The following is a 23,759-nucleotide window of genomic DNA, read 5'->3' as shown; positions in this document are numbered from 1 at the left end:
CTTACAGTTCGCTCCTCTTGCCATGCCTTTCTTTATCACACTGGCCAGTAACGCGCTATTTTCTCTATCGCGATATGATTACAGCGTCTTTTTCTCGATGCACAAACCTTCCGATTGTGGCGCATTACGCCCCAGTGTGAACGTACACACTCGTAAATAGTGCATGTAACATATCCGTTCATTCTGACGAAGGCTGTCCCACCAGCCCAAAATGTTAAATAAAACACATTTCCTACGTGCACCCTTATCTTCATTTATCATACTGGATCCACCAATCTTCATACCATAACTACCATGCAACTATGCATTCCCGGAAAACCTTCATGGAAATTCCCAAAGGCACCAAATTCAACAGTCGTTGCGCGATCCGCAAACGAAGTATTTGTTTCAGCATTTCGACCCGCTATAGGCCTCGTGCGCTGCAGGGACATGCAACGGGACATACAACGCCACAGGGACATGCAACGCCACTGCGGCGGCTGCTGGCAAAATGTCCCTGTTTCCTCCGCACAGCCGCGTTTGGTCGCAGCTAAAGCCCCTTAATATAGAAAGTAGCGACCCTCTCCTTCACTCCAGCGCTTTCCTCCTCTATGTCCTCTCCCAACAGGCCGAGCGACCTCTCTGATCAGGCTGCGCCTCCTCTCCCAACCTGCCGCCGTGCGGGTGCCGGCACTATGTGTTGGTTAGTAGGTCATAGCGATTCTGCTAGCCGATAACGCCGGCGAAAAATGAAAACACTAGAAAAAAATATGGTTCGCGCGCGTTTCTCGGGCGACGGTCCAAGTGGCGCTCCCGAAAGCACCGAGATGTGAGGCGGGAAAGGACGGCGCGCGGCGTGGCGGCTCGGTTAAAAGAAAGACGGTTTTTTTTTTCCTAAAAATATTCACGGACTTTAGTCGCAGCAGGTTGGCAATGACCCTTAGCAGCGCAAGCGTGCGTACTCGGCGAAAAAAGTCGACTTTTCTCTGCTCTTGCGAGTTCCGTTGTCATACCAACTACAAGAGCACGGCCAGGAAACTGCCGAAGGTGCAATTTTATCATTTTCTGTGGAATTCGTACGAGGCTGATCGGCGAAAACGTTGGAACGCATCCGTTCGGCGCACATGATAAGCAAATGCGTCCTTTCTTCACACGGCTTCTATCACTTTCTATCCATGTCATTGGCGTAAGCAGGGAGATTCAAACGCACCCCCCCCCTCCGTATTTTTTTTAAATGTGCATGTGTATGTTTACGCGCACACATTCAAACGCATGGACAAACATACATAAAGCGTGGTTGAACCCACACCGAAAAAAAAAAATTCTGGCTAGGCTACTGCTCCATGTAATAATGAGAAAATTTGGTTCTCTTGTTCCTTTTATTATTGTTAGCCCCACGGAGATTTATGGCAACCGTTGCGACGCAAAGCACTCCTCTGCAGCGCCGACTTTGTCGGCTGTGCGCGACTGTCGGGGTGAGGGGCCTCAGGATCGGCTTTGTGATCGGAGGATCTAGACAAAAAACACAGTTGCACATGCTCAAAGATATAATTAAGCAAAGCGTTCGACGTTCTAACAGCGCTAGAAAACTAAGAGGCGGGCACTTCACGTGGTCGCTATCTTTTTATTGCTGCTAATATATCATTTCAGCTATCCCTGCTTTCTGTTAATGCGCGCCGGTCAATAGACAAGCGACGCGGGAGGCTGCCGATATAAAGTATTTTCTATCATCTGCCAAGAAGAAAGTTTACTAGCTTATAAATGATTAAAAAACTTTGAGCGCGCAAAAGGACGTAGGACCTTGTGGTTTGTGTTTCTTCTGGTCCTACGTCCTTTTGCGCGCTCAAAGTTTTTTAATCATGCGTTACCAACTAGCCCACCTAGCCATTTTGTTAGCTTATAAACGCTCGTCGTATTCCACGCTCTGTATCTGTGCGACGCATTTTCCGAATATTTCCGACGGACCGACGGCACTACGGCACTGAGCAGTTCTTATCTCACGCAGTAAACGTGATTAGCAGCATACAAGTCGCCACGCCGAAGTGAACTACTTCACTTGAACTATTCCTGAACGTTTGCTATTCGTCCGTAGCTGCAAAAAACCAAGCGAAGCTCGTTTTTCGCTGCCATTTTCACGCGTCGACGTTCACTGCACGAAACTGCGAGCTACGCGCCGGGAAGGAACGAGGGACAAAATGCGCTGTGGCCGCAATGGCGTTGCATACTCGGAGAGTGGTGGCCCCATCAAATGAGCGCATCAGGCATTTTGGCAGGTACGCCAGCCTTTAGCTATCATAGCTGCGTCGTATTTGCCGACATAGCTTTGCTGATGGACTTCGTTCCCCAACGACATCTACATTGACTGCGTACATCGACACTAACGACTTGACGCAGAAGGACGCATGAGCCGTCTTCGTGAGCTACAAGTCCATGCTTCCCTGTGCTTATAAAGAGCGTACAGGACTACACAATACTTACGCCGAGCTTATATTGCTCAGGGCGGCTAAATGTCGCCGCGGATGCAAGAACCCAAGGTTCATCCGCCGGATCAACCGCCAAGCCAACCTCTTTAATAGTCTTCTTTGTCGTTATTACAGACGTTCCAGTATAGTTCGCTTTATGGACCATTCACTCGAATGGCTACCCATCGCACGAGTCCTCGAAGCGGATGGCGTACACCTCAGCTTTAAAGTTGTCCCCCTCGTGGCGAGCATTATCTGACAACTTTGTTCCGAATCTCCAAATCAAGCGACCACGGCTGCTTGCAGGATTGTACCCCAGCTATTCAGCACAGCGCGCTTTCCCATGTCTACAGCCCCATGTCTACAGCCGTGTCCTTGCGAAAGAAACGAACTGGTAAAATCATGAACCGCGACGACTGCATTGATGATCGTTTGTCTGCTCCGAGAGTGATTAGCAGCGGTCCCAACTACGCAGTCCCGCCGCCCGCCTTCCAATGTTCGTCGCAACAGTGTAAAAAATACTGCTCGACCACCAAAACACCAACTTCTACAGCAGACACCGCCACCTGCGTGAGTGGTCCTACTGCAACTGCTTCCGTCCGCCCATCCACCGTCGTTTCTGCCAACAACGTAAGGGACGCTTAAAGACCACCCCTGCATCAAGTGCAACAGTCGTCACCGCCACTACTCTGAGAGGCCCTACTACGAGAGCGGCTCGCCCTACCGCTCACCCAAGTTACCCACTTCGGAAAACATTCTGATGTTGTAAAATGCAATTCAGACAATATACTAGTTTCAGCGCACTTCAAGGGAACAATGTCTCGCATCTGTTTCTAAGGGATTTAAAAAAATAACTCATACACTCGAAAAGATGAGTTGATCATGAACTGCACGCTTCCGCATTAGATGCTTACGTTGCTGCTTCTATTCCACCTAAAGGCCGAAATCTTGCCTACACATGGCCGCGTCAAAATTGTGGAACAATGATGAAACACATTTCCTACGTGCACCCTTATCTTCAGTCATCTACTTCAGTCATCACCAACTGGCCCAATCGTCCACTTTGATGCAGAAAAGTGACAACAGACGTTACAGAAGGCTTCGCTAGAGCTACAACGCACTAATGTCAATGACTACCTCTCATGTTTAATGCCCCTAATGAACGAAGAGAAGCAGCTGTGAAATCGATTCACGCTCACTACTGCAGAGGTCAACTCGCTGTGCACATTGGAAGAAAAGAAACGCAACGAAATGTGTGCCGTGGAATGTAAAAAGTTACTCCGCGACGACATGATGACTGTTTACACGCGCATGCAACTTATGAAGAAATCCAGTAGGATGCTCTATCGTTTCCAAAGTACGGAAAGTTCCAGTGATGTCTCAAACCCTGTTAACATATTGAGCGGCGTTCTCTTAAGACGAAATGAGTGTATTATCGCGTGGTTTAAACTCTTGCCCCGCCACGGGACATTGCAACCAATTCCAGCTACTTAACGGCTTCGCGCGCATCCTGAGCCCGAAGGAGTCCTTTCATGATAGAGATTCCTTTAGCAACAGTTCCAAGATACTGTCATCATCTAAATGCTGGACACCACCCTAGCGACGCGACAAATATCTTGACTTACATATTGATGTCATTCAGCGCGATGTAATTCAAGCATACAGGCAGAAAAAATGGTTCATTGAAACGCCAAGAAAAAAACTGAAGGCCGTCGAGAGTTTAAGGAAGCGTGTCGACATGACTATCAAGCCATCTGACAAGGGCGGTAATATTGTAGTTGTTAACAAAGCAGACTATCGAGGAGGCTCTTAGGCAGCTTGATCGTTCATTTTACAGGCGGCTCGTTGCGGACCCTGCAAACTACTTTAAAAGCATAGAAGAAAACATAACTGTACTAGAGAAAGAGAACAAATATGTGATGAGGCAGTCACAACACTTCTCGCATTAAGTACATCTACAGCCCTATTTTACATGCTACGAAAAATGCATAATCCGAACAATCCCGGCCGCCCCGTTATTTCAGGTAATGGAACGGTGACAGAAAATCTGTCTCGACTGGTCGATCCGCTCTCTCTTGACATTCCGGTGACATTTCAGTATTTCGTGAGGGATACTAACCCCTTTTTGTCGGCAAACATAATGTTCCATGCCTAATGATTCCTTTTTTGTAAAGTTGGACGTATCATCACTCTACACAAACATCCCTCATTCGAATGGCATCTTCGCAGCTGTTGAAATGCATAACCAGTTTTCCGGTGATAAGCCAGTAGACAGCGATATCATAGCGACGCCCCTTGAACTGATTCTCACGCTGCCAAATTTCGAGTTTAATAAAGTGCACTACATTCATGTTAGAGGCACCTCTATAGAAACTAAGATTTGACCGAACTATGCAAATATATTTATGGGAAGGCTTGAAGAGCAATTTTTGCGCAGTCACCATTTAAAACCGCTATGTTACAAAAGGTCCATTGGCAAACCCTTCTTTATCCGGCCTCATGGTGAATTTCAGCTGCTAGCCTTTATAGCAGATTGTGATAAGGTTCACGAGCCCATATATTTCAAGCACGCCTATTCAAAAAGAGTTATTAACTTCCTGGACGTCACGATACATCTAAGAAGCGGAGACTTATCTACGAAGCTGTATCAGAAGACTGTTGACCGACAGCACTATATTTATTGCAATAGCAGTCATGTTAAACATTGTAAATCAGGCATCCCATAAAGTCAAGCAGTGCATGATGTAGGAACGGCATCTTGATTTTCAGACAAGTATGTCCACATCTCTTCGCTGTTTGATGTCCATTGCCTAAGGTTCACTCCTGCTCGGCGGAAATATTTTTGCCAGCATGTATAAGCATTTTGCTTTATTTTGGTGCATCGCTCCGTGCATGAAATCTTCAACGTAAATCGAACTTTGATGTTTATCCACTGTTTTTGGAAAGTTTAGCTCTTCCTGGTTTAGGTGACGCTGTATTGTTGCGGCTAGCAAAAAACTACTTAGAGTGGTGGCAAATGTCACTCTGGTCAACCTCCAGGCAACGGTGCCTTCTTCGGTTAAGTCGCACTGTTTGTTAGTCCACCACAGAAAACGAAGCGCGTCTCGATCTTCCACTTGAAGGTCTATTTGTAACAATGCATTTTAAACATCTGCTGTCATTGCAACTGAACTAGCAGGGACGTCGTCAAGAGATGGCTCATAAATGGGCACGACGATGGAGTAAGGATCCCTAATTAATCCACCACCAACAGCTCCGCTGTTTTAATCAGCCCTCTCGACGTTAAGTCAGTGAAAATTGGTTGTGTGTTTTGCTTACCCTTAACGCCGAAGAATTACCCTTAACGGCGAAGGACATAGCACGTCAAGCGTCTAAATACTGCCTTGGAGACTATTCGTGAAATGACACGACATGGCTAGCTGCGGGCTGTAGACGAGAAGTATCAACCTTTCTTTGTAAGTTGGTTCTAACTTTCTGCTTTTGATGCCTGTTTAATTTGGGAGAACCCACTGGTTATATCCCTTCCCTTTAGGAGGAAGTGATGTAACTCCTAAAGGACAGAACATTGGCAACAGTAAAACGAAGGCTCTGGCAAGATCAGTGATGCGGTGGCACGTCATCGATAGCTGCCTCGAACAAACAGTAAAATAATGTCAAATCTGTCAGAGTGTGAGGCCAGTGGAACGCCAGCGCAATAGATCCAATGAAGGTGGTGTACGAGCAGCTGGAAGTGAATGCACCTCGACTTCGCAGAAAAAGAAGAAATCTTTGGTAGCAATCGATTCACACTACAAGCTGGCAGATGTAAAAATAATGACTTCTACTAGCACGCAAAAGACTGCTGAAATAGCAAGGCCATTGTTAGCAAGCTATGGTTTGCCTCTAGAGATAGGTACTGACAATGGGCCACAGTTCTGGCCAATTGTTTGATTATTTCTTGCAGGCAAACGGCATCAAGCATACACTGACTCCGGCGTGGCTCCTGGAGGATTAACGGAACCAAACTTCCGGATCCTTTCAAGACAGCATTGATAACCTCCTTCTCGCGCATATAACTACGCTGCGCACGTTCCCTCTCAAAGCACCAGCAGAATTATTTTAAAGAGAAAACTACACACAAAGTTCTCGGCTCAAACCTAACACGGAAACTAGAATGAATGCGAAGTCCGATAGTGATGTGCGCAGGCAAGTATACATGGGAGCCAGCCCAGAAAATTTTCTGCTGGCGATCGTGTGCTCGCGCGTACTGTTCGTTGTGAACTGGTGAGGTGGCTGCCTGGACAGATTGTGAGTGCGAAATATCTGGTAATGTACATGGCGTACGTTGACAACAAACCCACTTTGTTCATACTGACCAGCCACGTTGCTCTTTGAGGGTCGTGGAGTATTCGAAAAACTGTGGTGACAAAATTTATTTGCCGCGTGCTGGTGATATTTTGGAAGGAGAAAATCGCTCATCAGAGCCACTCGTGTGGTCACTGCAGCAGCCGCCCGCCCCTCCACTGCTTAGACGTATATAGCAGTCGGGCGACGCGTCCACCAGAGCGACTGATGAATGACCCACGGTGATCCTGTTTGGGGGAAGTGTTTAATCGTATAAGACGTGCCTGTGATGATTATCTGCCCCTTAGCTGTTCAATGCTTAGACTATGCGTACACATTCTTTTTGTTGGCGCTGTTATCTTGATGAGAGCGCGCTAGCCAACATGCGCCAGATAGAATAAACGGATATCGAATATCGGAATGTTCATTCTAACACCAATTAATATCTGGGGTTTAACGTCCCAAAACCACGATATGATTATGAGAGACGCCGTAGTGGAGGGCTCCGGAAATTTCGACCACCTGGGGTTCTTTAACGTGCACCTAAATCTAAGTACACGGGCCTCAAACATTTTCGCCTCCATCGAAAATGCAGCCGCCGCGGCCGGGATTCGATCCCGCGACCTTCGGGTCAGCAGCCGAGCGCCATAACCACTAGACCACCGTGGCAGGGCCATTCTAACACCAGCCTTCCTCATCCGCAAGAATATGATTAGGAACTGATCACATTTTTGCCAGCGCAGTAAGAAGCGTTCGTCGCATTCGCAATAAAAACGATCTAAAGGAATTGTTAGCTGCCCGTATGACGTTAACTACTAAATGAATTTATGCATTATCCCATGTATTGCACGTAGTGCCAATTTGTATTCCTAAAGAAGCGTATTCAGTTTTTTTTTCAGACCCTAGTGCAAACAATAACAAGACACTGCTATGAAGTTGTCGTTTTCTGAAGTTCAAATTCTGGTAATCTGCATTGTGTGCGGATCTGCAAAGTGTGAGTGATGCTACCGTTTTTAGCCCTTTGTTTCCTATGCGGTGTAGAGTTGTAAAAATAACTTTCTTTCATATATGTTAGAAAAGTTCGAACGAAAGAGGAAACAGGCACAAAATAGGAAACTTCTAGCTTTATTTCTAAAAAGAAATAACTGTCCACATATGTGGACAGTGGAACCACCGGTTACGCTAGGTGAACCCGCTCATGGGCCTGTCTACGTCAACGCATAGGTAAAGTTGGCATTTTTGGCTTTGCATGTGGGTGCTACGCTTGAATTCTGGTATTTGAGAGCGTTGAGCATTCGGTTGGGCGATCTTTACGGGCATGTGATTTACGAGCGTGCGGTAGAGGTGATTCCCTCTGCTCTTCAATAACCTCTGTAGCTTGCTCGGCTTTCAACAAACCTGACGCAATTTGTTGCTTGTACTGAGCGAGCTGCATCAGTGATCCTTTTGTGGCACGATACAGCAGCCAGCTGTTCACAGCGGCTAGACCTCGCATGGGGAATTATTCTTCTGTTATGCCACGTTGTCGTCTTGAGCTCGTTCCTGTAGGACGCAAGCAGTAGGTCTGTCTGCCGTACATTGCTTGTATACATCAATCAATCAATCAATCAATCAAACAAACAATCAATCAATCAAATAAACATTTTTATTCTTCTAGTTACAGACTAGAAATGTCCTCCGGGGCTAAAAGCTGCCGTCAGCAGCTTTACTGGACCCAGGAGGCATTGTACATGACAGCGCGATAACAGTACACGTTTCGGTACAAAACTAAAACGCAAATTTGACACACAGATGCATGCTTACATGCTTTAAGACAGCATGTTTGACATTCAACAAGAGACATTGTTGCGCAAATAGAGAGGCAATAAAACAAAACATGGTCATTTTATATGCATCGTTATACATTATTATATATTTTACATGTTAACGAAATAGATCTTCAATTCCTTGCGAGATAGATTGGTAGCGTTAACATTGTTATTTAGAATTTTCGGCAAATTGTGTTTAATGGATTGCAACTTATATTCGGTGTGAAAGCGTAGTACATACCAAGGTTCAGGGTTTCTGAGATGCGCAGATATCTCATGGTGTTGCAAGCTCGCTAAGGATGTAAGAAAATCGCTATATTCTTTTTTTTTTTGCAAAATAAAATACTTGTAAAACATGGTATTCTTAGTGTAAGGAGGAAGAAGAACAACATGCCGCAGTGGGACACCACCTCAGCTGGGAGAGCCAAGCGCGAGCTGTTGGTGCCAGCGCTGCGATTCCTGTGTCGGTTGTCGCCGCCCGCTTTCAGCGTCCGTAGGCATCCTGCCCAAGTGCTACTTGCGCCAATAAACCCCGTATCAGAGTGGTGGAGGTGCGGGGTACTCAACCTGGAACTCCGAAACAGGAGACTACCCGCTGCCCCTGAAATGGCCAACGAAACCGCCCAGCAAGGCACGACCCAACCTCCGATGGTCATCGTGCCCACGGCGCTGCGCCTGCGCGATCCACCTTTCTTCAACGGCACCGATGAGCAAGACGTCGAAGACTGGCTGTCGACATTTGAAAAGGTGGGCGCAAGCAACAAGTGGGACGACCCTTCCAAGCTGCAATATGTTTCTTTCTACCTGAAAGAGGTCGCAAGCCTCTGGTACCACCAGACAGAATTCACCACCTGGAGTGATTTCAAGCAACGCATTGCCGATGTGTTCGGTCGCCCAGAGGTACGGAAGCTCCGTGCTGAACAGCGCCTACGGGGGCGTGCACAGTTGCAAGAAGAAGGCTTCACAAGTTACATCGAAGACGTACTCGACTTGTGCAAGCGCCTTAACCCTTCGATGAGTGAAGGAGACAAGATCAGACACATCTTGAAGGGGATAGACGACGACGCCTTTCAGATGCTGCTGGCCAAGGACCCGCGGACTGTGTCTGAACTCGCCACTCTGTGCCAGAGCTTCGAGGAACTGCGGAAGCAACGGCTCTTGACACGGCGGCCAGCGGCTACAGACGACACTCTCGCGGCGTTGACCCTCGGTGGTGAGCACAACCCGCTGCTGTCAGAAATCAAACGGTATGTGCGCGAGGAAGTGGCTCGACAACTGTCGTGCCTGTCGTATTTACCGACAACAGAACACACTACTGAGCGTCTCGCGCCAGCCATCCGACAGGTGATACAGGAGCAGGTCTCCGAGGCACTGCCGTCCGCCTCCCAGCCAACACCTGTCGCCGCGCCACTGACTTATGCCGCTGTTACTGCTAATCCACCGCGACCTCTACCTTCGTCGACTCCTCAACCTGTGCGAGTACCAACGACGCCTAGTACACAGCAGTGCTACGGAAACCCCTGGCGCACAGCTGACAACCGTCCCATTTGCTACGCTTGCGGGTATCCAGGCCATGTCGCGCGCTTCTGTCGTCGGCGCTTCGCAGCGACCTCTGCTGCACCGAGGTACCCCGACTACTCTTTCCGGGCCCCGTACGACGCGCAACGCGAACCGCCACCTCAACGTGATCGACTACCAGCTGAACATGACCCGCCGCCAGCCGAACGAGACCACCAACGTGCTTCCGAGTACCGACCGTTCGCTTCCCGTCGCTCACCCTCACCACGGCGCCGTTCTCTGTCACCCCTGCGTCGCCGACCGAACCAGCTGGAGACGGAAAACTGACTGCCGCAGCTCCGGAGGCACGAGCTGCGTCGTCGTCACACTGTGTAAGTCCTCGCCTGTCCCCCGCCAATGTTATGGGAGTGTTCGTTGAAGGTTTCCGAACTCTCGCGCTTGTCGATACTGGTGCTGCTATATCTGTGATGAGCCGGAAACTTTGTCGCTCTATAAGAAAGGTAACGACGCCGCCTTCCGGGTTTTCGCTCAGTACAGCGAGTGCGCAACAAATTCAGCCGGTTGGAGCATGTACGGCCAGAATCGTCATTCAGGACGTTTTGTACCACATAGAGTTTCTCGTGTTGGCCACGTGTTCGCATGATGTAATACTCGGATGGGATTTTTTGTCACGCCACCACGCCGTTATTGACTGCGCGCGCGCGAAGGTGGAACTTTCTGTGTTTTCTGAGGCCCCATCTACCGACAGAGAACGACCACCCCATGTCGGCAAGCTTGTTGCCACTGACACTGACGTTCCTCCTCTGAGTGCCGTCATAGTCCCTGTCCACTGCGCTGAATTTTCTGGCACTACCGTTGTGTTCACGCCATCTGACGTTTTCAGTCGCCGCCACAGTACATCGCTGCCATTTGCGGTTCTGCCACCTCATCAGCATGCGACGGGAATATTGGTTTGCAACCCCACCGTATGCCCTATCACTTTGCACATTAACGAGACGCTTGGCCACGTCTAGCCTGTAGACGAAAATGCTATCGTGCCCATTGAATCCTGCGAAACTGAACCAAAACTTCATTTGAACGCTGTGACCCCGCGTGTTACATCGGATGACGTCTCCTCGGATGTATTCAACCGCTCCATCGCAAGCGAGCTCCCTCAGGATAAACGGGCACAGCTTATTGCGCTTCTTCATGAGTTTAGACATTCGTTCGACTTCCCGCAGAAGGCACTGAGTAAAACCAACACAGTTGCTCACCATATCGACACGGGCAGTCACACTCCGTTGCGGCAACGGCCCTACCGTGTACCACCAACGGAACGGAATATCATCGCGGAGCAAGTGAATGACATGCTTCAGCACGGTGTCATCGAGCCTTCTTCTAGTCCCTGGTCTTCACCTGTAGTGCTCGTGCGGAAAAAAGATGGTTCGATTCGATTTTGTGTGGATTACCGACGTCTCAACAAAATTACGCGGAAAGATGTCTACCCTCTTCCCCGCATCGATGACGCCATCGATTGCCTACAAGGTGCCGAATACTTTTCGTCATTGGACTTACGTTCAGGTTACTGGCAGGTCCCGATGGCAGAATGTGACCGTCCTAAAACAGCGTTCGTTACTCCAGACGGCCTGTACGAATTCACAGTAATGCCATTCGGTCTGTGTAATTCGCCTGCAACGTTTGAGCGCATGATGGACAGCATTCTACGCGGCCTAAAGTGGCAGATATGTTTATGTTACCTCGATGATGTTGTCGTGTTCTCCCCAGATTTTCCTACGCACGTCGACCGTTTGCGCACGATTCTTCAGTGCCTTACCAAGGCAAACCTTCAGCTTAATCCGAAGAAGTGCCGCTTCGGGGCTCGCCAACTCACTATACTTGGTCATGTTGTCTCAAAGGATGGAATTCTTCCAGACCCGGACAAACTTCGTGCGGTCGCCGAGTTTCCTAAGCCGACTACACTCAAAGAACTGCGGAGCTTCGTCGGCTTGTGCTCGTATTTTCGTCGTTTCGTCCGTAACTTTGCGTCGATTATAGCACCACTTACGAAACTACTTGCTGGCCCTGCTAATCTTTCCAGTTGGACCCAAGCATGCGACGAAGCCTTCGACACATTGCGCCGCCTGCTTACGTCACCACCCATTCTGCGCCATTACGACCCCACTGCTCCGACCGAAGTGCACACAGACGCTAGCGGCGTCGGTCTTGGCGCAGTGCTCGCGCAACGTAAGCCCGGCATTCCAGAGTACGTCGTCGCATATGCTAGCCGCGCCCTCACAAAAGCAGAAACCAACTACTCCGTCACCGAGAAAGAGTGCCTCGCAATTGTGTGGGCATTAAGCAAGTTTCGTCCTTACTTGTACGGACAGACTTTCGATGTCGTAACCGACCATCATGCACTCTGTTGGTTAGCTTCTTTGAAGGATCCTTCCGGTCGCCTTGGACGTTGGGCTCTTCGCCTACAAGAATTTGACATCCGCGTCGTCTACCGATCTGGGCGAAAACATTCTGACGCGGACGCACTCTCTCGATCGCCAGTGCAATCTAGTGAAGACCCGCATTCAGAAGCTGCCTTTCCCATCACTGCCGTTTCCGTCACGAACATGTCATCTGAGCAGCGAAAAGACCCATGGATTGCCTCTCTCCTCAACGTCCTTTCCGACTCTTCAACGTCTGCATACCCACGTGCTCTTCGTCGCCAAGCCACACATTTTGAGATACGAGACGCGTTATTATACCGAAGAAATCACCAAGCAGATGGTCGCAAATGGCTCTTGGTTATACCAAGCCACATGCGATCTGACGTATGTGCATATTTTCACGCTGACCCGCAACATGCTCACGCTGGCGTGTTGAAAACATACCAACGGCTCCGCCAGCGTTACTACTGGCGTGGCATGTACACCTTCGTCCAAAAATATATTCGATCATGTCCATTGTGCCAACAACGAAAGTCATTTGCCCATTCACCCGGATTACTGCAACCTCTACCGTGTCCGGCACGCCCTTTCGACCGTGTTGGCATTGATCTATATGGACCGCTTCCTTACACCGCAGCTGGCAATCGATGGATAATTGTCGCCGTAGACCATCTAACGAGATACGCTGAAACAGCTCCGCTACCTTCAGCCGGTGCTCGTGACGTAGCCAACTTCGTCTTACGTCGCTTCGTCCTGCGTCATGGTGCACCACGCGAACTACTCAGCGACAGAGGGCGCGTGTTTTTATCCGAGGTTCTTCAAGAACTCCTTCGCGCATGTCGCACGGTTCACCGCACCTCTACAGCCTACCACCCGCAGACCAACGGTCTCACTGAGCGCTTCAACAGAACGCTGGGAGACATGCTCGCGATGTATGTCGATTCTGACCAGTCAAACTGGGATGTGGTCCTCCCCTTTGTAACTTATGCATATTACGGCAACGCAGTCAACGACGGGCTTCTCGCCTTTCTTTCTTCTATATGGCCGCGAACCGTGCGCCACCCTTGACACTATTTTGCCGTATCGTCCGGACGCCTCTGAATTCAGCCCTGTTTCTGAAATTGTGCAGCACGCTGAAGAGTGTCGTCAGTTGGCCCGCTCATTCACCTCGGACAAACAGGCCCTCGAAAAAGAACGCCATGACCGCGACCAGCAAGTCGAGACTTTCGCCGTAGGTTCGCTCGTTTGGCTCCGACTGCCCTTCCATTCCCCTGGCCTGTCGTCCAAGTTTGCCCCCAAGTATCACGGTCCTTATGGCGTCGTGGAACGTCGATCACATATAACATACATGATTGAGCCAGTCACGCCATCTACAGACAGGCGCCGCCTTGGTCGCGAGACAGTCCACGTCAGTCGCCTCAAACCATACCACGACCCCTTCGTTCTGTCGTCACCTTGATTCGCCAGGATGGCTCTCCTTTGTCGCCGGGGTGTTGTAAGGAGGAAGAAGAACAACATGCCGCAGTGGGACACCACCTCAGCTGGGAGAGCCAAGCGCGAGCTGTTGGTGCCAGCGCTGCGATTCCTGTGTCGGTTGTCGCCGCCCGCTTTCAGCGTCCGTAGGCATCCTGCCCAAGTGCTACTTGCGCCAATAAACCCCATATCATTAGTATCGATCTACCCATATGATTTGGTATTTTTGTGGCAATGTTTCTGTTGTTGATCTGGGTTCGATATTAGCAATGGGCTGGAAAAGCGCCCTCTGTAATGTAATTATTTATTTATGTTAGTTCGCGTTGTGGTCGCCCATACTAAACTGCAATAAATAAATTACGAGGTGAACAATGCGTGATAAATTTGTAGCTTGGCTTTTATCGGCATAAAAGCTCTACAGCAATGTAGTACACCGGCAACAGCAGAAAACTTCTTCCGAAGGTTATTAGAATGAGCATCCCAACTCAAAAGACAAGACAATATTACCCCCAGAATTTATTGCATTAACTAGTTCTATATTTTGACCTGAATAAGTGATTGAATGCACCGACTGAAAAGGTTTATTTCTGGCTCTAAAAGAATGGGTTTGGTTTTGGTGGGGTTAATTCTGATCACATTTAAAAGGGACCAATCAGGTAGTTTCATTAGGAATGCATTACATCTGATAATTAGTTCGTTGACGTTCTCTCCAATAAAGAGTACGGTGCTATCATCCTACTGTAGGATCTATACTAACTATACTATACTGAATCAACTGTAGGATCTATATTTACTAAGTCATTAATATACAGGTTAAAAATAGGGGGCCTGAAACACACCCTTGCGGCACTCTAGCTTTAAGTGTTAATAAAGAAGAGGGGACGTTGTCGATACATACACACTGAGGTCTATTCGCAAGATATGATTTCATCAAAGCGAGTGGTTGCCCGCGTACTCCGTACATTGATAGCTTATATGTAAGAATTTCATGGCTGAGGCAATCAAATGCCTTGCTAAAATCAATGAAGAGTTCGAGGGCGAATTTTTGGCTGTCTATGCTTTGCGCGATAATTTCTTTCAAGGATAAAATGGCTGCCTCAGTAGATCTACCTTTTGTGAAGCCAAACTGTGAGTTTGTTATTGCATCATGTTTGTCCAGTATCTTTGTTAGGCGTGCAGCAATAATTTTTCTAACACTTAAAAAAATGGGTAGGAGAGATATCGGCCTGCAATCGAAAACATTATTTATATCGCCGTTTTTTATTAACCCTAGCTCGTTTCATGCCATCTGGGAAAGTCGCCCATTCTTTTGGTAAATTGAATATATGGACCAACGAGCGAATAAATGAAAAGTAATCTGAAACGTATTGTATAGGCTTACTTTGTAAATTATCGATATCTAATGCTTTGCTGTTATTTAAATTATTAATTTTTGTAAGAACCTCGTGTTCGTCAGTTGGCTCCATAAATATGGTTTCTCTGATGCATTTATCTAGTTAATACCTGACTTTAGAGTCATGGGTGTGCGTAACACCTGCATTCACAAAATGAGCATTAAAGTGGTCTGCCAGTGCTTTGCCGCTTAATTCGCAATTTTTATAACTTATCAATTTTGGTACATTACGTCTAATTCGACGACCCCAAAACGCTATTTATTACTTTCCAAACCGCATCCGGACGCTTCCTGTTTATTTTGGAAAAGAGCCGTTGACAGTAATCTATTTTTGCTTGCCTTAGTATTTTATTCAGTCTGTTACTTTCTTTCTTGAATTCCTTAAGTGTAATTTCTGATCTGGAGCGTACAAACGCATTGTACAGACGGTTCTTCTTTTTTATCATCTTGATATGTTCGCTCATAATCCACGGTTTTCGTATCTTTTTAGATTTTCTAAGTTGCTTGAATGGGAAATGTGCAGTGTAGATGTGCACAAAAGGTTCAAGAAACTCGTTCTATGCTACGTTGACGTTTGTTTTTCCTAACACAGAATCCCAACTGTGCGTACTTACAGCCAAACTGAGTACATCCAGTGCTGAATTAATTCAGTGTTTTGTCTGATACTTTTTTCCAGTGAGTATACTAAAAGACTCGACTGTGATCACTAATATTAAAAATCGCGCCCACAGTATGCACAGACGTTTCTATATTTGTAATGAGAAGGTCAAGCGCAGATGAGGTCGACTGAGTAACCCTCGTTGCTATAGTGATCACATTGGTGAAGCCACACAATACTAGTAGACTGTTCAGATCATGCACATGCTTATTCTCGTCTAAGATATTTATGTTGAAGTCGCCTCCACAGACAAAATGAAGATTATTATTTGAGCAGTATTCTAGAAGCTTACCAAAACAACTAAATAAAGTCTCAATACTTCCGCTTGGAGGGCGGTATATTACTGATAAGACCTTTTTCTTGTCTTTGACAGTTAATATCTCGCACTGAAGGCTTATGAACGCCAATTCCGGCATCAGTTCATAATGGCAATTATTTTTTTGTATAAAGTACGACGACGCCCTCTCGCCTATTTTGATGGTTTATGTAAAATGACGTATAACCATCCAGTACGACGACATCGTAGCTATGTTCAAACCAAGTTTCAGATATCATTATGACGTCAAACCGGAAAGAAAATTGGTTGAGAAGACAAGAGATACTATCACTTTTGTAAACAGCGGAACGAGAATTAAAGTGCAGAATAGAGGTACGCTTGGTATCTTGCAGGTGAACCTTTTGTGGTAGAACAAAATCAAAATATTCCATTTTGAGCAGAAAGGGCAAAATCTCACGGAACACTAGCATATCTTTGAAAGGTCCTTGTCATGCTCTATTCTTACAATCGGTGTCTCCTCAGACTTTCTCGCGAAGAACTTGCTAATGTACGACCAGACGGACTTCCATCCGTTGCCACGTAATCTACCAATAGCAATTCTAAGCAGTCGCTTTAGGGTAGGGCATAGGTGCTCGTTCACGTAAATTTTCTGAGTGTTATCACTCCCGATATCCTTGTCAGAAAGACGCACTTTCTTTGCTTTGTTAAGTACAGCATCATGCTTGGTCCGGGTCTTAAACGGCTCAATGATGTTCGGTTTTTCTGGGTCTCGTGTGGGCACACGGCGACATATTTCAATGTCAGTCTCAACAAGGTCTTCTTTGATAACCTTCCCGATCACTTGAACAGTGTCCAGCACACATTCATCATCTGTACTCACGACTCCCTGTATCTCGAGATTTCTGTTTCTAGAGTACTGCTCAGAGTGCACAAACCGTTTTTCAAATTCTCGTGCTTTGCATTCGAGAGCCTGGCTTCTTTTTTGAAGTGCTATATTTTAATTTTCTAGTTTCCGTCTTGCGTTTTCCTCACCACTCAGTTTTGCCTTCAGTTCCTCAACTGAAGCGTGACCGAACTGAATGCTCTGAATTCGATTTTTGTGTTCTACCTTCAATTCTCGGATCTCATTGCACATGTCCCTTTCCAATGCCTCACGATGTTGCTTTAGTTGCTCTTTAAACTCCAGTTTCATTTGAGCAAGTTCAGCTTTTATATATTTCCTTGGCAATACCCTGTCAACACAAATATTCACGTCACAAAATAAAAACAAAATCAAATCGAAAGAGTAATGAAACCCGGCAGCAGTGACGATAAATTTTATTCTACTGGCCGCGAGATCGAGCGGAGTCGCCGCCTGGCGGCTACTGGCTGAAGCGCGCCTAGTGTGGATTGCTCCTTGCGTCGTCTGCTAGCCGCGTTGTGTTTGCATGTGCGCGTACGTCATGCAGGGCCCCAAAAGACGGTTTGTTCCGTTGCGTGGGTGCAACTTTAACCGCTCGTACGTATGCCTAACACGATGTAAAGAAGCATTTGGCCTTGATCGGCTGTATATGCAATGTAATAAGATCAGTGAGTGCACTTGTCGAGAGTGCTGTGTGCGGTCGTCGTACCGTCCGTTCACGAGAGTCATATCAGTGTAGGTGCCGCTCTGTGGTTCAAGCGCATTGCAAAGTGCACTCGACGTTGTCCTAAAGATGAGAAGTATTAAATCTCAAGTGAATATAGCCTTTTAGCGGCTCGGTGGTTAAAAAAAAGGCTCTCATGCACTTGCGCGTTGTGGTTAGGTGTATAACTTCGGGACTGTCGTTTATAGGTTACGCGACGAGCTTTAGTTGTGTACGGTCCTGGTCCCACTGCAGAGCAATATTTCTGTCAAGTCACGTCTGACACTTCGGTACTTCAAATTGTCCCCTAAACAGAACGGAAAATGGTATGACACGGAAATCGCAAAACCGAGTTGCCTTGCGCAATTATAACGTGTGGCGAAATGCATACAAAGACACCCGTGTACTTGCGACGAGCGCTTATACCTGTCAAATTTGCGCTGTGGCAAGTTCAGTGTCGGAAGTGCGTCAGGCCTCAATCTCTTCCGCGAAAACCCTTTAAAAAAGGACAGCGAGCGAGAAAAATATATTCATCAAGATCAGCAGTGGCGATAAACTCGCTCGCGCATTTTTATCGCTTACGTCGCGAGTGAGGGCTCATAAAACGATACGCTTTACTGTGCACCAAATCATGCATACACACTTGCCGCGTTTCGGTGCACGTACTTGCCCTGCGGAACACTGAGAACTGTTCTCGCAGCCGTGTAAACACAATGGAACATGCGCGAACTACAAAAGGGCTCGGGGACTCTCGTTTAAACACTCATAGCCAAGCGCGAACGAACTTTTCATTTACAGCGCAGACGGTACTTGAATGACAAAGAATAAATTCCATGAATTAATTTTCTTCTTCCTCGATTGATTCTCGCTTAATTTTCCTGCGGAAGTGTAGGAAAATCAAAGCACAGCGAAGCTTCCCCGAGCGTTCGCTTACTGTGACCGTCTTCACGCTCGTAGTGCATAGCAGCAACAAGCATATAAATGCACACATTAGCGAAGTTATCGCTGACTACTCACCATTATTTCTCGTCTGCGAACGCTTGAATGCACCGTCGTCGAAGTGCTTGCTGCACACCATCGCGTACTTGGAAGGCGTTACGGTAGGAATCGGTACTTGGAAGGTTGCCGTTACGAAGCCTAACGAGCCACAGTCGGCGACGTTCCGCGTCGGTGGGATTAAAATGGAAGCTTATCCCTGGCTCTGTGCGGTATGTGCGGCATTGTGGCACCGAACAAAACCTCACCATCGATAACGAAGAGTTTTCTGCGGGTACGGAACACAAAATCACGATGTGAAAACAAAAGCCCCGTGCACTTCTACACACACCACACGAAACCAGTATCCACTATAGCGGTGTGACGGTGCTGCCACCTATAGTTCGATCTCGCCGCGAATAGTATTAGTCAGCTTTCAAAGCACCAACCTGCAGCAAAAATGCAGACAGGCGTTCAGAGTTGCAGTAGATGCGTCGTCGCTGCTGCCAAGTGAAGTGAACTGCCGCGAAGCACTCGTTTTTGAAGCTTTGGCGCTGTGACGTCGCCGCCGATGCCATAGTTTATTGGCTCAGCTGGCAGTCGGGCCTGCAGCTATCAGGAAAATCGTCGCCGTGTCCGCGACGTCACAGACATGTTTGCAGACGAACTGGTGGGGGCACAGCTTGCAGCATCTGAAACAGAGAATCTGCAGCAAAAATTTCAGACAAGCGTTCAGCCTTGCAGTAGAAGCGTCGTCACTGCTGGTGGCACACAACTTTATCTTACACAACCCAATCGGAAAATCACATATGACACGTATGAGACATATCCATTTGTCTCGTATGATCATACGAGAACAGATATGATTCATATGTGTTCATACGAGATTATCGCATACGAGGCGTATGTGTCATATGAAAATGTTTGATAGGGAAGGCTTCATCTCTGAACATCAACTAATCACTTGTGCTTTCTGTCAGGCCTCCGGCAGGACCCCACATGGTTCACACTGTGCTTGTTTCACCCAATTCTTATGGTTGGGTTCTTACGGATCACAATGCATTTTTATGGTGAAAATCAAATGAGCCATGGCCGTTAGCTTTTAGCTGCTTTTTATTTTGCAGTGGACAGCGACCAACCAGTCCTACGTCTTCTGAGAGTTGAAGTGCAGCCCATCCCACACCCCTTCATTTAGGCGAGGAGCTCAGCAGATGCAAAATGTTCTCGCAGACCACCGCTTTCGAACTTTCGCCAATTGTATTCTGATGTTTTGTCGGTTCAGAAACAACCCCCACGGTTGTCCCCCCACGGTTCACACGTGTGCACGTAGCCTGACCCACCAGCGCGTATCCATGCTTTGTAGCCTTATATTATAGTTTTTTCATCGCGTACTTTAAAAATTTTTCTACCTTTGAAAGGGATTATTATTTCCTTCACTGCCAGTCAAAGTTCTATTTCAGCGCACCCAAACATTTTTTGTTGAGGCGTTCGAAAACGGAGCGCACTCTGTAGAGGCGATCACACTCATCTTCTCTTTTTTTTGTTCGTCGTCGGCGTTTCTAGCGTGGAAGAGCGAAATAATTTCATCAAATTGTGCAAAGCTACATTAAATATCTTTCATCCAATTCGAAATCAGTTTCGCCTTTTTTCACTGTGAAAAATTGCTGCACTTCCAAGTCTTCGTCATCTGATGAGTCTTCTGTATACTTGTCTTGAGGTGGGACCCTTGCTTGATGACTCTGTTCAACGTGTTCGCCATCGGATATGTCCGAATGGGAACACTAGCTTCCGCTGGGCCACTTGAAAAGTATGACGTGTGTACCTTCATCACTCAGTCCACGTCTAAAACAAAGCAGAAAAAGTCTAAATACAACATTCAAAATACGTCTTGCACCAGATTACAGATAAACTTCTGTGTATTGACGCGCGGCAGTAACGCCGGTCCTGCCACCATGCGGTGTTCTATCAGCACGTGACTGAACCCTAGGCCTGTCGTTCGCACACATGGGCGCCACCACAATAATTTGCGTTACAGAACCTTAGCCGCTCGCATCGCAACAAAACACGTATAAAAGCAAGATACACACTTCCTTTTCTGGTATAAGACCAAATATAAAGGAAAATCTTAGGTATTTTACGCATAAAAAGGTAGACACCTACCTCGAAGCGCAACCTGTCAACGACGCCATGTTTCCTCTGCGCGTTGGCCACTGTTTCATAAAGGTTTTTGCCATCTGGTGCTGTTATCCGAAATGCAAGCGTAGCGTCAATATTGTTATGCCAGGGCTCCCAACCCAAACTTCCTTGCTTCGACAGGGAATTCAAGCTGGTGAAACGTCTGACGCAACCAGCGTCAACACCCGCTCATGCAACGAGGTGGGAGTCTTACGCAATCCCCGGTAACTCCGGCGATGCGTCTGACGCAACCAGCGTCAACACCAGCTGATGCAACGAGGCAGGAGCCTTACGCAATCCCCGGCAACTCCGGCGCTGCGTCTGACGCAACCGAAGGAAATCTCTCCCGCAACGTGCGACAAGCCCTCTCATCCGCGGATCCGGTTCGAGCCAGCGACCAACGGCGGTTCCTGATTGGAGGCTTCGCGCTCCTGGCTGATGCAAGCGATCGCCCAGGGCTATAAAAGAACCAAGCTGCGCGGAGAGAGAGAGACAGCGAGACAGCGAACGAAGAAATCGCGGGTCGTCGTCGCACCGCTGTGCGAGCCCAATAAGCTGTCAGCCCCAGCGCCGCATATGTAACGCCTCTGTATATATGTATATAAATTTGCCTTAACTCACCGTCGCCTTGATCGCTCCGTCTATCAGCTCTGCGCAGAAGCAGTCGCAAGCTGAGACACCCGTTTCCCAACAATATGGAACTCAATTTACGGTGAGGCGTTTGCTATAATAGTCGCACTTCGTTCTTACGATTTGTCTACATTTGTGGACGCTGGGATACCAATGGTTAAAACTGAAGTGATAGAGTGAGAAACTACCGCTTATGCTACTTTTTATATTTTTTGGCTAGTAGCTGCCATGAAACTAACTTTGGCTTGCATTGTCCGAAATCTGCTAAAGTGCAAGTGAGCCGTAGTGTCCATGACATCAAGCTACCACATCAATCAACGATAACTACTGTTTCATCCCGACTGACTTTAAGACAAAATGGCACTACATGCACACTGAAATGGTGTAATTATCTTTCACTTTGCACATGAATAAAGGAAGCAAAGAATGGAGGGCCAATGGAGGGAGTAACATTCTCGCATAACCTTGCTAGGCACTAGACCACAGGATCAACTATAACAATGCCTGCTTGACTGATACTAAAACAAATCCCATGAAGAGGCTCTGGTTACAATCACGGCACATACAAACCAGGCTCGAAAACCTTACTGGTTCCAAAGGAATTCTTCCCGGGCACGTATGTGCATGGCCGGTCAGAGGACTGGTGAAAGGAGCAACATAGTTACATTGACCACAATGGTAGAAAAGACACTGCTAAAACTGCACGTATATCAATGAATTACAGCTTCTCTCTTTGCTTATTACATTAGCGTTCACCCAGCCTGTTTCGTGCTTAGTTGTTGCTGCGGGATTTTTCAGAGCATTTGATGCTGTTCTCCTCCTTTGCCGTAACTGTTGTTAAAGTTGGCTACCTCTCTAGTGTAGATACACTCTCCTAGTCCACTAAGGAGCAGTAAAAGTTGCCAGGAAAGCTTCCTTTTCTGCAGCTCGTTCTTTTCAGTTACAAGGGAGTGCCACAGTTTGCACACAGAAGCTTCAGCAACCTCCATGTAATATTTACACAGCACGTCCGATAAGGTCTTGCACTGAGAAAAGGGAGCAGATGTCTCCTGTCAAACAGTTGGAGGCTGTGATTGGACAAACGGTGCTCTAGAGCATTCATGAACTCGAAAGGGTAACTGCTCATCAAAAGGTTCTGCCTGCATGTTGGAAGACTGATGTTCAGATTTTGTGCAAATGCGAGTCGTGCCAACGGGAAAGCGACTACTTTCCTTTGGCGAGTGTAAGGATATACAGACACAAAGTCGAGACAGTCCGTAAGTGTATGCTTTCTGCAAAAGTTCAAAAAAGTGTCACGTTCCTTTCTCGCAACACATCGAGAAGGTAGCATGTGGTCTGCCCATCTCCATCGTGAACCAAATGGAATCTGCTTGATTCTTTTGGTGCGTGGTGAAAGCTTCCAAAGCAGAGCACTTAATCACGCAAAAAGCATCCTCATACAGCACACAACAATTTTCGGTATTGGGCCCCAGTGAGAGCGTGATTTTAGAACCGCTGCATCGTCAGATTAGCAGCAGCAGACAAGAGACAGAGGCACCAATTGGCGAGTTGTGCACTTGCTTGTCAACAACCAAGTCAGTGGGTATGGAAGTATACAGTTCTGTTTACTTCCATTCTCACTAAAACGACCACTGAAGTGTGTGCTGCTGCTCTTGACACTGGTGGGCCCCCAAGAAAGTTCTCCACTTGATACTCTCGACTTGAGGAGGTACTTCAGTTTTTGCCTGGGCAACACCTACGTGAGTTTCGAAGCGGCTCCCTTAAAGCCAGTATGCGGCACACTAACGGGTGCCTGTCTCAGTGACCGCTGCGAATATGATGGCGCTTTGGCTGGAAAATCGCGCCCTTGCTTTTCAGCCCAACACAAAATTTCCAATTTGCTATGTACAAGATTATTTTTTGGGTGATTAAGCACTCTACTTTGGAAGCTTCACCATGCATCTAACCTACCAAGATTTAATTGAGTTCATGGGAGAGATGGATGCACACTAGAAATTACCTTTTAGTATGTCTTAGCAAATACGAACCATGGATCATTTTCTTTCCACATTTACAGAAAGAGTACAT

At 47.3% G+C, this 23,759-nt stretch overlaps 1 protein-coding gene across 4 annotated transcripts in view; it reads left to right on the top strand.

Moving 5' to 3' along the window:
* Positions 1-7,650: 7,650 nt before the first annotated feature.
* The window catches only part of LOC119399599 (uncharacterized), a 137,440-nt gene continuing 121,331 nt past the window's right edge, over positions 7,651-23,759 (top strand). For all 4 annotated transcript variants that reach the window (XM_037666405.2, XM_037666403.2, XM_037666404.2 and 1 more), the window contains exon 1: positions 7,651-7,758. In XM_037666405.2, the coding sequence (XP_037522333.1) occupies positions 7,695-7,758 (64 nt within the window). In that variant the 5' untranslated portion in view covers positions 7,651-7,694. The remainder of the gene's footprint in view (positions 7,759-23,759) is intronic.

The sequence above is a fragment of the Rhipicephalus sanguineus genome, chromosome 7 (genome assembly GCF_013339695.2).
Source record: "Rhipicephalus sanguineus isolate Rsan-2018 chromosome 7, BIME_Rsan_1.4, whole genome shotgun sequence".
Taxonomy (NCBI): domain Eukaryota; kingdom Metazoa; phylum Arthropoda; class Arachnida; order Ixodida; family Ixodidae; genus Rhipicephalus; species Rhipicephalus sanguineus.
Note: the sequence above shows the minus strand (reverse complement) of the source record. Positions and strands in the feature narration are given on the sequence as shown.